Genomic DNA, 16,824 nt, shown 5'->3' with positions numbered 1-16,824 from the left:
GAATCAAGAAGGGGTAGGCAAGGAGAAATGAGATTTCTTTCTCTTTTTTTTAAAAAGCAGATTAAATTGAAGAATTATCATGGTTAGCCTAAAGCTAAATGCTAATTTCTCAGCTTCGGTATTGTTCATCTATAAAGCAGAACTATCAGTTGAATCTAACTAGATATTTGGTCAAATACCTTGGCCAGTTTTATAAAATGTTAGAATTCTTTCTTTGTCATCCATATACCATGAATCAAACATGGCATTTGACTTTGCTCTCAGAGCCAGCCCCTACTTCAGATCTGGTTTGGTATACACCCCATTTGTATTTTAATATAACAACAATAACAACAGTTCCAATACGCATAAGACCTATTTGTTACTGATCTAAAGCACTGCACTACAGAATTTATATTTTTAAGAATTTGTGCAATATTTCGAAAGCACGTAAAAAATGCAAGTAGAAAAAATAGGGACCACCTTTGGTGGGAAAGTAACAGTGTTCCGTGTGCCTTTGTCATTGAGTCATGCCGGCCACATGACCACGGAGACGTCTTTGGACAGTGCTGGCTCTTCGGCTTTGAAACGGAGATGAGCACCGCTCGGTAGAGTCGGCAACGACTAGCACGTAGGTGCGAGGGGAACCTTTACCTTTTATACTTGTTTTATTTCTAATTAATTTCTCTACATGGAATAGGGTTATTATGGTTGAAAGGTTACATTAGCCATCCATACTATGATTTTTGCCAATTTCCCATTTGTAAAGTTTGATGCCAAAGCCATATATTCAGTTAGTCTGCATAGCATCTTTTACATTATATAAAGGGGAGATGGGTGCATCCCTTCCATTCTATGCTTCAGTATGATTTATTGTACTCATAATAGAAATTACTTCCCCAACTTTTATATTATCTACAGGCATGGTAGATGGTTTCAATAGTTTCAACCTTCTTATCCACATAAGAAACCGTATTAAGGCCAGATTTATTTGACTCGCAGTATTTTAAACAAACCAGAATAACTTTTGCACCATTTTTAATGGTTTCAACTGTTAAATTTAATATAGAAGCACCATTTGAAAAATTCAATATAAATTACATTCTGGCCAATATAGCTTTTCAAATTTCAAAGTTATAAACAGGAAAAGTAAAAATAGTTCTAACTATTAATTTTGAATATATCTCAAGGTATTATTCTAATCAGTTTAGCTGCTATATTGATCATGCATTCAGAGCTTTCTTATGCGAATAATATACAGCAACATTTTTTTTTGCTTTTTATAGCCTTTTAACATTTTCCCCCTTATTACTGTTCATCAAGATCTCTAATCTAATTGAGCAATTACTTTAAAAGTATGACTAAAACTCACCAAATGAGCATATATGTATGCAGTTTTTTTTTCTATCAAAATAATTCTCCCCACCCTTTTCCATTAATGATTCCATTATACATTGAGACTGTTTGGTAGAATGAATGAGGACCAACTGCAAAACAAATACATGAAGAAAGAGTAAAAGGGTCAGGAAGAAGAGGAAGACAGAAAACATTGTGGTAAAATGAAGTTGATGCATATCTCAAGTTGTCAAATTTTAAACAAGATTTTGGCAATGAATCTTGGCTTTCCAAATATACCCGATTCAGCTCTGATACGATCTCTTTCCCTATTTTCTCATTCTCCTGCATTTCTGAATTTGGTTCTCATCTTCCATCCTTTTAGTTAATGTTAACTGGGTGGGAGAAACCTGGTAGAAAGCTGAACATTATCTCTAACAGTGATGGCAAGGCCTCCTTGAAAATGATGCTCAAGAGAGCATTGGTGAAAACCCTTTGTATAGTCCAGTTCATCCTTAAGGAGATGCTGAAAGCCTTTAAGTTCCTGGAGAAAACAAGAGGACTTTAGAACAGGGGAGAGCCGGTAAGTGTTCAGCAGTAGAAGACGGTAGTCATAAGTGGTCTGAAACAGTGACATCTAAGTAAGAGCATAAACTGAGTTATAAGTGAACTCAGCCATACACCAGGCTGACTATTTTGATGGCAGTTTATGTAGTAATAAAGCTATTGTTTTCAATTTCAAATTCTCTATCTGACTATGGATGATGGGGACACAATACATAGAAGACTGCACCCAACTGCTAAAATAAATTCCAAAAATATGCCATGCATATGGGACTCTCTTACAAATGAGAGATTGACTCATTTGTAGTTCTGAAAAACTTGCTGAATGAATAGGCAAACTGCTTCAGGGATGGAGGGGAGGCCACGAAAGAGAATGAAAAGAGATCCACTATCATCAGAACAGCATCCAAACCTCTGAGACATGATAGGCCAGTTATAAAGTCCAAGGAGGTGTTTCCCAAGGCTGTTGGGAAGAAGTGGATGCAATGTGACATCCAGACCGTTAGCTGATCAAGTGCACGTTATGGCAACAAGTGTAGCAAAGAAGAAACAAAGAGTATAATATCTGTTCCACAAAAGTGACGGATAAGAAGATAGATGTTTCTAAAATACTCCATGCCTAGCTGATCAGGCCAATTGTTAGAGAAGAAAGGTCAAAGTTTTCTATGAGCAAAATGAAGTTTGGAAGAGGGTTGAGAGGTATGTTCTTTTTACCTTCTGTCAAAGGTAACCCTTGCCATGGAGGCATTTAAGAAAAAACACAAAGCAATGCATGAACTATAGAGGGACACGGCGAGAGCAAGAACAGCTTGCAAGAACTGACCTGGTGTAAACTAGGTGTAGCTATAGTTTGGTGGGGATATTCAATTGGTTCTATCCGGTTCGGGCAAACCAGTAGCGGTGGCTGTGAGGCTCCGCCCATCCACCCGGACATCATCACATCTTAGTTTTGACACTCTGCGCATGCACGGAAGGCTCTGTGCATGTACGGAGGTGGCGTGTGAGAGCAAAGTGAGCGCGCATGCACGCACGCTCACATTTGCGAACCAGTAGCAAAGCTAAATGAATATCACCCCTGCTATAGTTCCTTTCCTCTTATTTCCTGCTTTCAAATTCTTTTGCCCACCAGTTTTTCATTCTTTTTTGTGTTTTGCAAACTTTTGCTGATACCCCCCCCAAGGAATGATGGGCTATGTATGATCACTACGGCATTCTTATTTCAGATAAAAACATTTGCACTGATTTATATTCAGTAGCGTACAAATGTGGCATAAGAACGCTACACTCAACTGGTTAAAGAGAAGTGTAACGCTGGCAACAATACGGAAAAACTGCTCTTGTTTGGAAAAAAACGTGATTGTCTCATTTTATAAATTGCATTAGAATGCATTTCAATTCAGAAGTATGTTTTTAAAGACATGCTTTTTTAAACAGCGATGTCAGAAGAGTCTAGACATATTCCATCAAGGCATTTGTTGTCAACACTTTGCTTCCCATCCTGATCATAACAATAAATGTGTATCTTTAAAATGCCATAAGAGTGTTGCTGCCTGCAGATGAGAGCAATAAAAGAGAATAAAATAGAACTGTAAAAACAAAGGACAAAAGAGATGCTAGAGAGAGAATGTGTGTTTCCCCTCACTACTCTTCCTGAGCCTACCCGTTTCTTACTTCCCCTCCCTCCAGAGGGGTCTCCCAGTTGAATGAATATGGCCCTAAACTGGAAAAACAGGGGCCTAAACAAGCCATTAAAAGTAAAGGTTCCCCTCGCACATATGCGCTAGTCATTCCTGACTCTACGGGGTGGTGCTCATCTCCAAAGAGCCAGCGCTGTCCAAAGATGTTTCCGTGGTCATGTGTCCAACAGGACTAAATGCCAAAGGTTCATGGAATGCTGTTACTTTCCCACCAAAGGTGGTCCCTATTTTTCTACTTGCATTTTTTACTTGCTTTCGAACTGCTAGGTTGGCAGAAGCTGAGACAAGTAACGGGAGCTCACCCCGTTACACGGCACTAGGGATTTGAACCGTTGAACTGCCGACCTTTCGATTGACAAGCTCAGCTTCTTCTGAGCCACCACATCCCCTAACCAGACCATTGGATACAGTTTATGCAAGCCAGACAACACTGAATTGTCAAGTGGTTATTTTGAAAAAGGCAGTCACAGACTTTAACTTTGGTTAAATATTGGGAAAACTGTGAGCTTAAAGATGGCCTGTTGTTGTTACTATATCCTAAAGGTCTTAACAGGTACTGATGCAGTATTGTAGAGATGGTGGGGGGAATGAAAGTTGGGGTTTGTTTTTCCTTCTTCTTTTGGGGAGGGGAATACTTTAATGTACCATTTTGTGTTTGCATGCCACTCAGAGATATGAGATAGGCAGCCATATATAGAATAGAATAGAATAGAATTTTTTATTGGCCAAGTGTGATTGGACATACAAGGAATTTGTCTTGGTGCATATGCTCTCAGTGTACATAAAAGAAAAGATCGTCAAGAATTCTAAGGTACAACACTTAAAGATAGTCATAGGGTACAAATAAGCAATCAGTAACCAATCAATATCAATATAAATCATAAGGATACGAGATATGAGATGAGGATATGAGATGGGAAGCTAAATAAATAAATGTTGAATTCATTCAACTTAAAGAATCAAGAAATTTTAGTGATACTATTTGCTGACTGAAATTCTGATGGGGAAATCTGGAAGTTTTCCAAAGAATGTATGCAGCGCTTTGGCCACTAGTTCCTTATTCATCAACCTAGTTGATCCATCACCTAGTTTCTTGATCAACTTGCTTAAATTAAGAGCTAACTTATAAGGGAGAACAGATCATTTGGTGATTTCATTCTTGATTTGCATATGCTTATATGAACTGCCTCCATCAAAAGCAATCATTGTGCCTTATGACACAGTGTGAATATCATTTTTATAGCTGTTGATCAGTGATGTCATTACTGTTTTAGATGAATCTTTACCAGAAGAAGAAAGACAGAATGAGAACTACAGAGTAATCAAGAATTTTCAGTCGGCTGAATTCTCAGCCTTGACTAAAAAAATCAGAGACAGAATAAGTTCTTTCCATCTTTTCAGTATCCACAATGATATTCGTAATGGACAATTATTTTTGGATGGAGACAGTTCATACCAGTATATGCAAATATCCAGATTACTAGCCCAAAGTCACCCAGCCTAAAGGTAAAGGTAGAGGTTCCCCTCGCACATAAGTACTAGTCGTTCCCGATTCTAGGGGATGGTACTCATCTCGGCTTCAAAGCCGAAGAGCCAGCACTGTCCGAAGACGTTTCCGTGGTCATGTGGCCGGCATGACTAAACAGCAAAGGCTCACGGAACGCTGTTACCTTCCCACCAAAAGTGATCCCTATTTTTTACGTGCTTTTGAACTGCTAGGTTGGCAGAAGGCTAGCATATTCTAATTTGGGGGATGCAGGTAAAGAGAGCAAAATATTTCTTATTCTCAACTCTGTATGCTATTTTGTAACGTGGATTTTTTTTAAAAAATCCATGCAGAGAATCTTTAATCTATTTGTCTTTTACCAATATTGCTACCCATTGAGACCGACTTAATTTTCCACAAATGATGCCTGGGCTTTTCTGGAATGCTAGAATTGGATTGGACAGCCATATGCATGAACTTCTGTATCAGATAGTCCAGATAACACTGGATGATGAAATTTTAATTTTTTAAAAAATTCTAAAATAAAATGCTGTACAATTTAGTCGTTTTTATGTCTCACACAGAGGAAATGATGACTCTCTCACACATTAGCCTTTTAAACCTGCATGAATATTTTTTAAAAAAAAATATTGGCCACAGTCCAAGCAGGAAATAAAAGGAGGAATGCTAACATGCCAGTGAAATGTAGGCTGCAACCCAACACATATTTATATAAGAATAAATCCCACTCAGCATATGTCTGAATAAATCTTCCAAAGAGTGTAAATGTTAAACATTGGTTAGAAGCTAAAACATGCATTTGTCTGAGTAAACCCATTGCTCTTAATAGGATCATTCTAAAACAGATGCCCACCGATTTAATTGGAGCTTAAACTTTTGAAAAAAAATCATACCCAACTTCTGGCAAATGTTAAAGCAACTTAAAACTTATTTCAGGGGAAAAAAATGAGTAGATTAATCAATATCACAAGTATTTATTTTATGCTTGGGTTTCTATTGCAGTTCGTTACTTATTTTCAACAAATGGTTGCATAACTATCATAGCCTTCTCCATGATTGCTCCCTTTCTCTGGAACAGGGGTCTCCAACCTTGGCCCCTTTAAGACTTGTGGACTTCAACTCCCAGAGTCCCTCAGCCAGCAAAGCAGAGTTGAAGTCCACAAGTCTTAAAGGGACCAAGGTTGGAGACCCCTGCTCTGGAACATCATTCCCTCAGAGATTAGTGAGGATTAGCTCCCACTCTAATACTCTTCCGGAAGGCACTGAAGACCTGATTCTGCCAGCGGTCCTAGGGAACCCAAAGCAGGATGGAGCCCATTAAATGGCTTGTGTGATCTGCTGTCGCCGGGGTGGGGGGATGATTTTATTGTATTTTATTATATTAATTTATTTGATTCTTTTTATTAGTTATATTGTCTTAAATGAGGTTTTATATTCTGTAAGCCTCCTTGAGTCGCCACGGGTGAATAGGTGGCAATATAAATTCAATAAATAAAATAAATGAGAAACAATATTTTTATACACATAGAGAGGGAGGAATAATACATAGAGGATGGGTTCAGATAAATCTTTTTTTCACGGAGCTGCATCCCTCAGCACCATACTTAATTTCCCCCCCCCCGGCCGGGATGCACACTTCTCTTTTCATTTTGTAAGCCACTGAGGCTACAGAAACATGATGGTGATGATGGTGAGGAGGAGGAGGAGGAGGAGGATGCACTGACATCATTGACAAAAACAGAATTCTTTTTGGATACTCTTTGAAAGAGATGTAGATAAATACATTAAAACTTGTAACCAACCTGCTCAGTGGTGTCCAAACACTGTGTGAGAACCTGAGTGTGAAGACCATTAACCATATGGTCACTGGTCAAAGGCACCCCACATGGTCAAGAAGCTTTCCCATACTTCCATAAATATGTAAAAGTTCGCCATGCTGTCAATGTTTCCAAACAAATGTTGACTTTCAAATGAAACATGCCTAAGCAGTGATTTGCCATACAATAGATGGCCATCTGCTGTGCCCTGCCTGGCCAAACTGTTTTAATTAGCCTGCTCCAATTGGTGCACTTCGGAAGGGTTGGGGTGGTGATTCCCAGTGTTCTTAGCTAACTGTGTTGTGATGGGGAGGGGGGAAGGACCGAGGATGGGGAGGGTGGTGGAAACAATCCCACCACAGACATTATTCTTCTCTGTCCTGGACCACGTGATTAATTTTTTCTCCTGTTTATATTTGGACTTCGTGCTGGGTCAACGTTAATTAATGGAACTAACCAGCAATAAGAAATGAATGAACTCTTTATTAAATGTCCTTGTTAAATCTGTCCAATAATCACTATGCGGTAAGCTTGTTAAATCTGTTGTTTACTTGGGATTTTTAAATGCACTCTTAGTTTTAGACAGTGGTGTGTGTGTGTGTGTGTGTGTGTGTACACATGCAAACATACAGCAAGCGAGGGAGAGAAAAGCCCACAAACTAGTTAGCAAATGGTCACTATCCAGGAACGTCTGTCATCTTGGTCCCAAAGGAAGGCACAACGGACTGCCCTTCTCTTTACAATCGAAGGTAAAGCGTAGCGCAATTATTCAGCCCCTTGTCTTCTCCCTTTTTAAATCAACTTTGCAAGCCCCTTGCCCTGCGCACAGCTTTGCGCGCTCCGAAGCAACTTGTTACATTCCTTCGGACTTCCTCCAGCGCGCAGGGCTGCGGGCCACCCGTAAGGAAGTCTCGGAAGAGAACTCCAGTTCACCCTTGTCTTCGCTTGGAAAGGAAATCGATCGTGGTTCACGAGAGGAGTTCCCCGGGGGATGAAAACCCCGTCTTTCAAACGGATGAAAGACTGCCTCGTCCAAGGATTTGCCCTGTTGAGTTTAGCCATCAACCACCAGCTCCAGCTCCCCTCCACGTCCCCCTTCATATATGCGTTAGGGGGCGAGATCGATCTTCCATCACGATTTTCGCTCCAAATGCCGGGTCAGATAAATTGCCAAGGCCAAGTAACGATTCTCTAAGGGTGTTTCAGGGAAAGCCAACCCTAAATGTCTAATCGCTCTCCCGCTCCCCCTTTCTCGCCGCTCCCCGATGCCCATTCTTCCTGCCTGCAGGAATGCCTTGGCCACAGGCTGAACCATCGCCGCCTTGCAAACCGACGGAGCTGTTTTCCTAGACCCAGTTCAGATACCGGGGAGCCTTCTTAGCCAATGTAGAAAATCTCGAGAAGGCGGAGGGAAGGTGAGGGATTCAGTCCCTCGGTCCACACAAAGAAACAGCGGTCGGCGTCCTCCATCCCCCCCACCCTTCTTCGCTAAGGACAGGTAAAAGCTTACCTTATGAGATTCTGCAAGCCCTGTTTGCTGGAATTCCGCCTCAAGATCGCACTGGTCATGGTGAGCGAAAATGAATGCGGGGCAGGGACGGAACTCCTTGCTTGCGAACCCGCCTTCTTCTCTGCCCACCCCCACCCCAATCCCTTCCCCAGCTTTTAAGTGTCTCGTTAGTTACTGTGGACTGTCTTGTTCTCTCTCTCTCTCTCTCTCTCCCTCTCGTCTCACTCTTTTTTCCCCAGTTCAGGAAGTTCTGCAGCTGGGTTCCTTTTGTTTCCCAAAGCCCAGCTATCCCACCCGAGCGCTAATACGCCTCCTCTTTCACCCCGACCTCCTTCTTCTCAAACTAGAAGAAACATCTAGGGGAAGAAAATGATTTTATTTTTTTTTGGAAAGCCGGCAAGAGACAAAGAAATATTTTGCTCCCATCTGATCGTTAAAACACACTGTGAAGTCACAATTTTGTCAAAGAGGCAGATACATACGTTTCTTCCATCCTGTCAAAATCCAAAGTTTACTTGTTAAGAATGCAAAGCTGGATCAAAGATGCATTCTCTTCACAGCAGAACCAACCGGCATCTAAAGATCGGGCTGAAATCCAGCAGATTCTGACAGGTTCTGGAGAACCAGTAGCGGAAATTTTGAGTAGTTCGGAGAACCGGCAACTACCACCTCTGGCTAGCCCCAGAGTGGGGTGGGAATGGGGATTTTGCAATATCATTCCCCCAGGAGTGGAGAGATAATGGGAATTATGCAGTATCCTTCCCCTGGACTGGGGTGGAAACGGAGATTTTGCAGTATCCTTCCCCTGCCACGCCCAACAAGCCACGCCCACCAAGCCACACTCACAGAACTGGTAGTAAAAATTTTTGAATTGCACCACTGCTAAAGATGTTCTGCAGAGTTCTTCCAATGCATTAGAGCCTGTCCAACTCCAGCAGATACTCTGAAGCTTTGGCCAGGATTAGAACTAACAAAAAACTATTCTAGCCTGACCCAAGGCCATACAACTGAAATTGGGGCTATAGGGCAGCATTCCCTAATTTCTAAGCACTTCTGTGCAGAATTTAAAGGCTCAACAGGTCCACGAATTAACATGTGTACTTATGTAGAAAGGATGTGTTCCACATCCATGCAGCCACTGCTCCCTGTGAACTTCCAAAGTAGCCGTAGTAAAAAAAACAAAACCCCATTTGTAGGATTGTCTCGTAGGAAACAGCTAGAGAAATCAAACAACCCTGATGTGGATGATGGAGAATCTCCATAGACATCTAGAGAAATCAAATTCTTTATTCTGAGATGGACAAATAGCCTCATTTAGTGATGAAAAGTTAACACAGAAGATTTTTTTTGTTAATGCAACCTTGCCATAGAGTTGATTTGGTGGCTATAAGAAGAATTTATCTTCACAAATATTTGCTGAGGATGTGGTAAAAGGATTGTTGCTTCCAATCTTCAGTTTGGTAGCAGCTCACTTTATTGACTATCTGAAAATTTTCCCCAACCACCTCAGTCTAATAATGACAAATACAGCCAACTGTGTACCAAGGAAAATTTGTGTATTTAAAGAAGGCTATTGCCTCAAATGTAGTAATCCATCCTTTTCTGTGGTTTCGTTAACAATCCAAAAACTTGTAACTTTTAACTAATAATTTCATCAAACCAATCCAATTTTCTTGGTTTGTGTGACACCATTAACCATGAACTGTGCTCAAGCAACATACTGGATCAAAATTGCCAAGTTGGCTAGTTTTGGGCTCAATATGTCAACTTATCCTTTGGATTCTAGATTTGAGTAGGGCAAAAAAATCAGGCTGAGTATGTTTTACAAAAGGTTAAAAGTCCATTCCTCAGTCCTGGAGTTAAAGTGAGTATTATCCTTAGTCTCAAACAGAATATTCAGATTCCTCAACAAATAACATCCACATTTTCTTTCAAAATATAGCCTGAAGCAATTCCACTGGCTTCAAAAAATTTGCCCTGGAGTTATCCATTTAAAGGCTGAAACCAGAGTGTCAAGGCATCACCAGCAAAGATGGGAATGAAATGAAACTATGGTCCAACAGTCACCATGCTCTTATTATAGACTGGTATGCAGCAGAACTCATAGCAAACTGAGGAGGGGCAGAGAGGAATGTGAAAAGCTGACTCTGATGACAAGAAAAAGTATTGAACCATGGCATAGTCATAGTAAGCATGGTAAGTCTAGGGTAGGAGGTGAGGACTGAGTTCAAAGAATGATAGCACAAATTATACTAGCATTATAATTGCCACTGTTAGGAATGTTGAGGAGCAGGAGACTATATGCTGAAATCTGGTCAATGTAGCCAGTGATGGAGTGCCAAAAAGGGAGCACTACACGCATGCATAGGGCCGTGACCAGGAAAAGGAGCAGCCCAGGGGGCATGTGCATGCCAGGTAAGGTACTTCTGGGTTCTGGCGCACGCATGCGCACCAGCAAGCAAGTCTTCTGGTTACTGCTGTGCATGCACACATGTCAATCAGCTGGCTGGCGTGCATGCCCACGCCAGAAAACGGAAGACCAGCTCTTCCGGTTTCCGGCACTGCCAATGGAGCCAGTGGTGATTGGGGCTGTGCTCACCCAACACTCTAACCCAGAGATGGTGAACCTTTTTGACAGATATTGAAAAAGAAGTCCACGCTTGCGCGCGTGCAGCACCAAATACTGAAAAGGGCATAGGAAGAGGAGCAGCCCAGGGGTCATGCACACACCAGATAAAGTACTTCTGGGTTCTGCACGCCAGCAAGCAAGTCTTCCGGTTACTGCTGTGCATGCGCAAGCACTGATCAGCTGGCCGGCATGCATGCATGACCAGCTCTTCCGGTTTCCAGCACTGCCGTATGTGCAAAGGTCAGCTGATCATCGTGTGCACATGTGCACCAGAAACACAGAAGAGGAACAGGTGATGCCATGTGTGCCAGGCGTTATGGCTCCACGTGCCACCTTGGACACGCGTGCCATAGGTTCGCCATCAGGGCTGTAACCCATAGTTGAACAAAACAATGTAAATTCATCCAACCATAAACCAACCATGGTTTAGAATCACATAAACAAGCCAACCACATGTTAAAGGTGTATTGTAAATAGGCTGTAGCAGTTTGTCTAATTCCCACCTGAGTAGTAGTAAAAATACAGAAATATTCCTTTCAATCACCCACTCCAACTCTAACACCATTCCCTGGTCTCAATTTTTAGACAGTGTATGAAGCTAAATGCCCAATAGTTTTTCCCAGCACATACATTCCCTAAGTTTATGAAACACTTATGATCAAAGCAAAATCAATAGATGTTTGAGAAGGGAGCTCTGGGATAGTGAAGACAAATCAATGGGAACATTAATTCCATAAGAGGTAAAATACACATGAGCCCACTTAGCTATTATTTTCTCCTTTTCCCTTCTTTCTCACTTACATGTAGAGCAAGACTTCCAGTTCAGATCTTTTGCTCCCTATTTTATCTCAGATTAAGCAAAGCTCTTCTGAGTGCACCCTCACCTCTTGTTGAAATCTTCAGGAAAAAAAGATGATTTAATATTACGTGAGACAAGCATCCAGAATGGTCTTTCTCATTCTAGTCCCCTCTGGAGGTGCTAGATTAAACGGTCTGTAACTCTTATGGTCAGTGCAGTTTGATGGTAAAGAGGGCCAATACACCTGCATGGGATGAGATGGGGAGAAACTCACCTGGGTGAATCAGGGCACTTAGATGATGGCCTATTGCCATGATGGAGAGAAATATTACTCCAACAGCAATAATACTGCCATAGAACCCATCACCATGATACAGTTGAAGCAAAACTAAGTCCTAATCATACAATCTTGATAAGATTGTCTCTTATTCACTGTCAATCTAGCAGCACCCAGCCCTGCAGTAAAGGAGGATGGTCAGAGGTGGTTCTGCATTAGGCAGAATGAGATTCTATGGGAAGGCATGAATTCTATGGGAAGGTATTAACAGCAAAGTGAAAGCTGTATGTGCTCCATATAAAACACCTTGCAATCTCTAAGCTGCCCTAAGGTAAATTAAAAATAGATGGTATTGGAAGAAGATGTGACAACTAATCAGGTGAGCTTTTGTACGATGGGAGATGGACACTATTTTGGGATATCTTTTGTTATTTTTTTGTAATGGGTGCTCCATCACTGCAGGCTTTTAAAAAGAGACTGGACAGCCATTTGGTACAGGGCAGTGATGGCAAACCTGTTCGGCACCGAGTGCCCAAACTGGAACTCGCATTCATGTGGTGCATGTGCATGTGCTGGAGCATCGGAAATCTGAAGACCAGCTGGCCAGCATGTGCATGCCTGTTTTTTGGGTGTTTTTGGCCATTTTGGGGGCCATTTTCAGGCCATTTTTGGGCCGTTTTCTGGCCATTTATAGGCTGGGGTTTTTTGGCTGTTTTTGGCCATTTTTCGGTGCTCCAGTACCCACAAAAACCAGCTGGCTGGTGCATATGTATGCACCAGAAACCAGAAGAGCAGCTGGCGACAGCGCATGTGCCCACAGAGAGGGCTCTGCATGCCATTTCTGGCACGCGTACCATAAGTTCACCATCATGGATATGCTTGAGCAGGGAATTGGACTAGAAGACCTCCAAGTTCCTTTCCAATTTTGTTATTCTGTTATTGTTTGTTTATTTGTTCAGATAGCAAATTATTTTGGCCCATTAGTTACCGCTGGACCCCCTCCCCACCCATTAATACCAGTCCTTATGGCAAAGGCAAAAAGGTATCCTTCTTCTGTCGTTTTCTCCATCTTTGCTGCTAGAAGCAGCAAAAGACAGAGAAATGATTTTGTCCTCTCCCTGTAATTGCAAAAAGAAATGGGGATAGGTTTTCGGGATGGCTTATAGATGAATATTCATTGCAGATGCCTTGTAAAATGAAGTATTTTTCAATTGCTACAGGAAGCTTTAATGTGCTGTAAAACATGAGGAAGTGGACATTGGGGATGGGGAACTCTGCACGGTAACCCCTGCAATAAATATACAGCCATACTGAGGAGACACCAGGGAATTACTCATCTGCTCCCCACAAAAAAGGAAGCATTTCAAGGTAAGGGAGATTTTTAAGGGAGGAAGTGAATCAGGCTTTGTGGTGGGAGGGAGAAAGTCTCCCAGAGTGAAAGACACACCAGCCTCCATCTATTACACAATCCTTTTGCTATGTGGGGGTGGTTGCAAAATCATCAGAAAGCTAAAACATGTTTGGCAAGAAGACTAAAGTATCTAAGCGAAACTCATCACTAGCTCAGCCTTTTCTCAGAGACACCCAGATGTATGGGTTCCAGTCAATGGGACAGAGTGTTCCCTATGAAAATAGGGAAGGGGGATTGCCATTAGCTTTTGGAAAAAAAAATTAAGAAGACACTCCCTATGTTTGCTAAAATGCAGAACAGAAAAGATCAGCTAGAAAAAAAGTTCTTTCCCCCCCCCTTTCTTTCTCTTTTTTCTTGGGGCACCTAAGTAACCAAAACCTCATGCACTGATTTAAAAGTCTTTTTTTTTCCTCTTCTTCTCTATGCATATACACTATCTTCCAAATTGCTATTTTACCATGAATGTTTTATTGTATTATATACTGTTGTGACACCAGGAGACGTCTAACAGATTTGGTGCCATACAAGTCATTGAAGAAAGAAATAGAGGACACCAATCTAAATAAATAAACAAACACTTAAACTCCTTAACTTTACTTAGATTCAAAGTAATCCCAACAGACTGTGATGATGAATGGAATTCTAGTTGGTTATTAATATCTAAAAAGACGCTTGAGGAGAAAGGCAAGATAACTCCATCTCCGAAATCTTATATAGAAGTTGAATCTAATTTCAACACTGACTATGGAAAGTATCTTCCTCTATTTCATAAGGCAACAGACTCGTCTCAGGAAAGGACATAAGCAATACAATACTATCCACATAGGACTTGCATACTTCCCATTTTAAAAAATGCAATACTATAGTACCAAAGGTACCAGTATGTATTACATTACCAAAGGCAAGATGTTATGAAGCTTTGTTAAATAGTCAAGAACGTTCTCAAAAACTCTCTGTGGTCACTGATGAAACATGGCTGAGACAATAAATTCAAATCTTAAAAAAATAAATACCTTTGCAACAATGATATGATGTATGGATGGTCAAGAAAAATAACCAGAGACTGTTTGGGATGGTTTTGACCCTGTGACTCCCGAGGACATGGACAGGTTGCTGGGAAGGTTGAATGCCACCACAAGTTTACTGGACCCGTGCCCCTCCTGGTTGTGCTGGCCACGCAGGAGGTGACACGAGGCTGGCTCCGGGGATTACAAATGCTTCTTTGCGGGAGGGGGTCTTTCCCACTGCCTTGAAAGAGGCGGTGGTGAGACCTCTCCTCAAGAAGCCTTCCCTGGACCCAGCTGTTTTAGGAAATTATCGTCCAGTCTCCAACCTTCGTTTTACGGTGAAGGTTGTAGAGAGTGCAGTGGCATGTCAACTACCCCAGTACCTGGATGAAACGGTCTATCTAGACCCGTTCCAGTCCGGCTTCCGGCCCAGATACAATACGGAGACGGCTTTGGTCGCATTGGTGGATGATCTCTGGAGGGCCAGGGATAAGGGTTACTCCTCTGCCCTGGTCCTATTAGACCTCTCAGCGGCTTTCGATACCATCGACCATGGTATCCTGCTGCGCTGGTTGGAGGGGTTGGGAGTGGGAGGCACCGTTTATCAGTGGTTCTCCTCCTACCTCTCTGACCGGACGCAGACGGTGTTGACAGGGGAGCAGAGATCGACCCCGAGGCGCCTCATGTGTGGGGTGCCACAGGGGTCAATTCTCTTGCCTCTCCTGTTCAACATCTATATGAAGCCGCTGGGTGAGATCATCAGTGGTTTTGGGGTGAGATACCAACTGTACGTGGATGATACGCAGCTGTACTTTTCCACCCCAGGCCACCCCAACGAAGCTATCGAAGTACTGTCCCAGTGTCTGGAAGCCATACGGGTCTGGATGGGGAGGAACAGGCTCAAGCTCAATCCCTCCAAGACGGAGTGGCTGTGGATGCCGGCACCCTGGTACAGTCAGCTGCAGCCGTGGCTGACTGTTGGGGGCGAGTCATTGGCCCCGATGGAAAGGGTGTGCAACTTGGGCATTCTCCTGGATGGGTGGTTGTCGTTTGAAGATCACCTGACGACCGTCTCCAGTAGAGCTTTTTATCAGGTTCGCCTGATTTGCCAGTTGCGCCCCTTCCTGGACCGGGATGCCCTATGCACAGTCACTCATGCTCTTGTTACTTCTCGCTTGGATTACTGCAATGCTCTCTACATGGGGCTCCCCTTGAAGAGCACTCAGAGGCATTTAGTCCAGAATGCAGCTGCGCGGGTGATAGAGGGAGCGGTTCGGAGCTCCCATGTAACACCCATCCTGCGCAGACTGCACTGGCTGCCTGTTGTCTTCCAGGTGCGCTTCAAGGTATTGGTTATCACCTTTAAAGCGCTCCATGGCTTAGGACCGGGATATTTACGGGACCACCTACTGCCATCTTGTATCTCCCAGCGACCTGTGCGTTCTCACAGAGAGGGACTCCTTAGGGTGCCGTCAGCCAAGCAATGTCAACTGGCGGCCCCCAGGGGAAGAGCCTTCTCTGTGGGGGCTCCCACCCTGTGGAACTAGCTTCCCCCTGGACTTCGACAAATACCTGACCTTCGGACCTTTCGCCGCGAACTTAAGACTTATTTGTTTCGTCTTGCTGGACTGGCTTGAATTTTAATTTCAATTTTTAGCTGATTTTATGGGGTTTTAATTTTATATTAACTTTTAATGTTACTTGTATTTTAATATTAGGCCAAATTTAATAAGTTTTTTAATGTTTGTTTTTAATATTGTATGTATTGCTGTATTTTTATTCTGGCTGTAAGTCCTTCAGGAGAAGGGCGGTATACAAATTAAAATATTATTATTAAAAAATATTATTATTATTATTTCATGGCATTCAGGCAGTAGTTAAGTATTTAGATCCCTTCCTTGGCTCCAACTGAAAAAGAGAGAGAGTAAAATAATAAGATGTTTTCAATATTGTAATAAAGTCTCCCCTCCCTAAACTTCCGATTGTTTTTCCCAGTGGCATCATGTATAACTGGATGCATACCAGATTTCAGGATATGAGGAAAGCTCAAAAATGTTTGTATTTTTGTAACAGGTTCTTTCCAACCAATATCATATGTTAATGAAGTCAAATGGATTCCATGGCTCCAAGCTATATTAATTCAAGACTGTGTAACATATTTATAAAATAAAACATGCTAGACTAACTTTGGAAAAGGTTTCTTATACATTGGAATGTCATCAACTTCGTGGGTTTTCATTTTTTTTTGGTAAAGAAACTATCACATTTCATTGTGAACCTTGAACTACTTTT

At 42.1% G+C, this 16,824-nt stretch overlaps 1 protein-coding gene and 1 long non-coding RNA gene across 4 annotated transcripts in view; one reads left to right on the top strand and one right to left on the bottom strand.

Annotated features, from left to right (window-relative positions):
* The window catches only part of LSP1 (lymphocyte specific protein 1), a 134,402-nt gene that overhangs the window by 61,461 nt on the left and 56,117 nt on the right, over positions 1-16,824 (bottom strand). Inside the window, exon 1 of one of the 3 annotated variants that reach the window (XM_058157857.1) lies at positions 8,410-8,592. The exons of the other annotated variants lie outside the window; for them this stretch is intronic. Within the exon in view, the coding sequence (XP_058013840.1) occupies positions 8,410-8,468 (59 nt within the window). The 5' untranslated portion in view covers positions 8,469-8,592. Of the gene's footprint in view, positions 1-8,409; positions 8,593-16,824 lie in introns of those variants that run through there. 3 annotated transcript variants of the gene reach the window in all.
* LOC131185383 (uncharacterized) overlaps positions 12,967-16,824 on the top strand; it is a 37,379-nt gene continuing 33,521 nt past the window's right edge. The window contains exon 1 of the long non-coding RNA XR_009152123.1: positions 12,967-13,482. This is a non-coding gene — a long non-coding RNA (uncharacterized LOC131185383). The remainder of the gene's footprint in view (positions 13,483-16,824) is intronic.

This window comes from Ahaetulla prasina, chromosome 1 (genome assembly GCF_028640845.1).
Source record: "Ahaetulla prasina isolate Xishuangbanna chromosome 1, ASM2864084v1, whole genome shotgun sequence".
NCBI lineage: Eukaryota > Metazoa > Chordata > Lepidosauria > Squamata > Colubridae > Ahaetulla > Ahaetulla prasina.
Note: the sequence above shows the minus strand (reverse complement) of the source record. Positions and strands in the feature narration are given on the sequence as shown.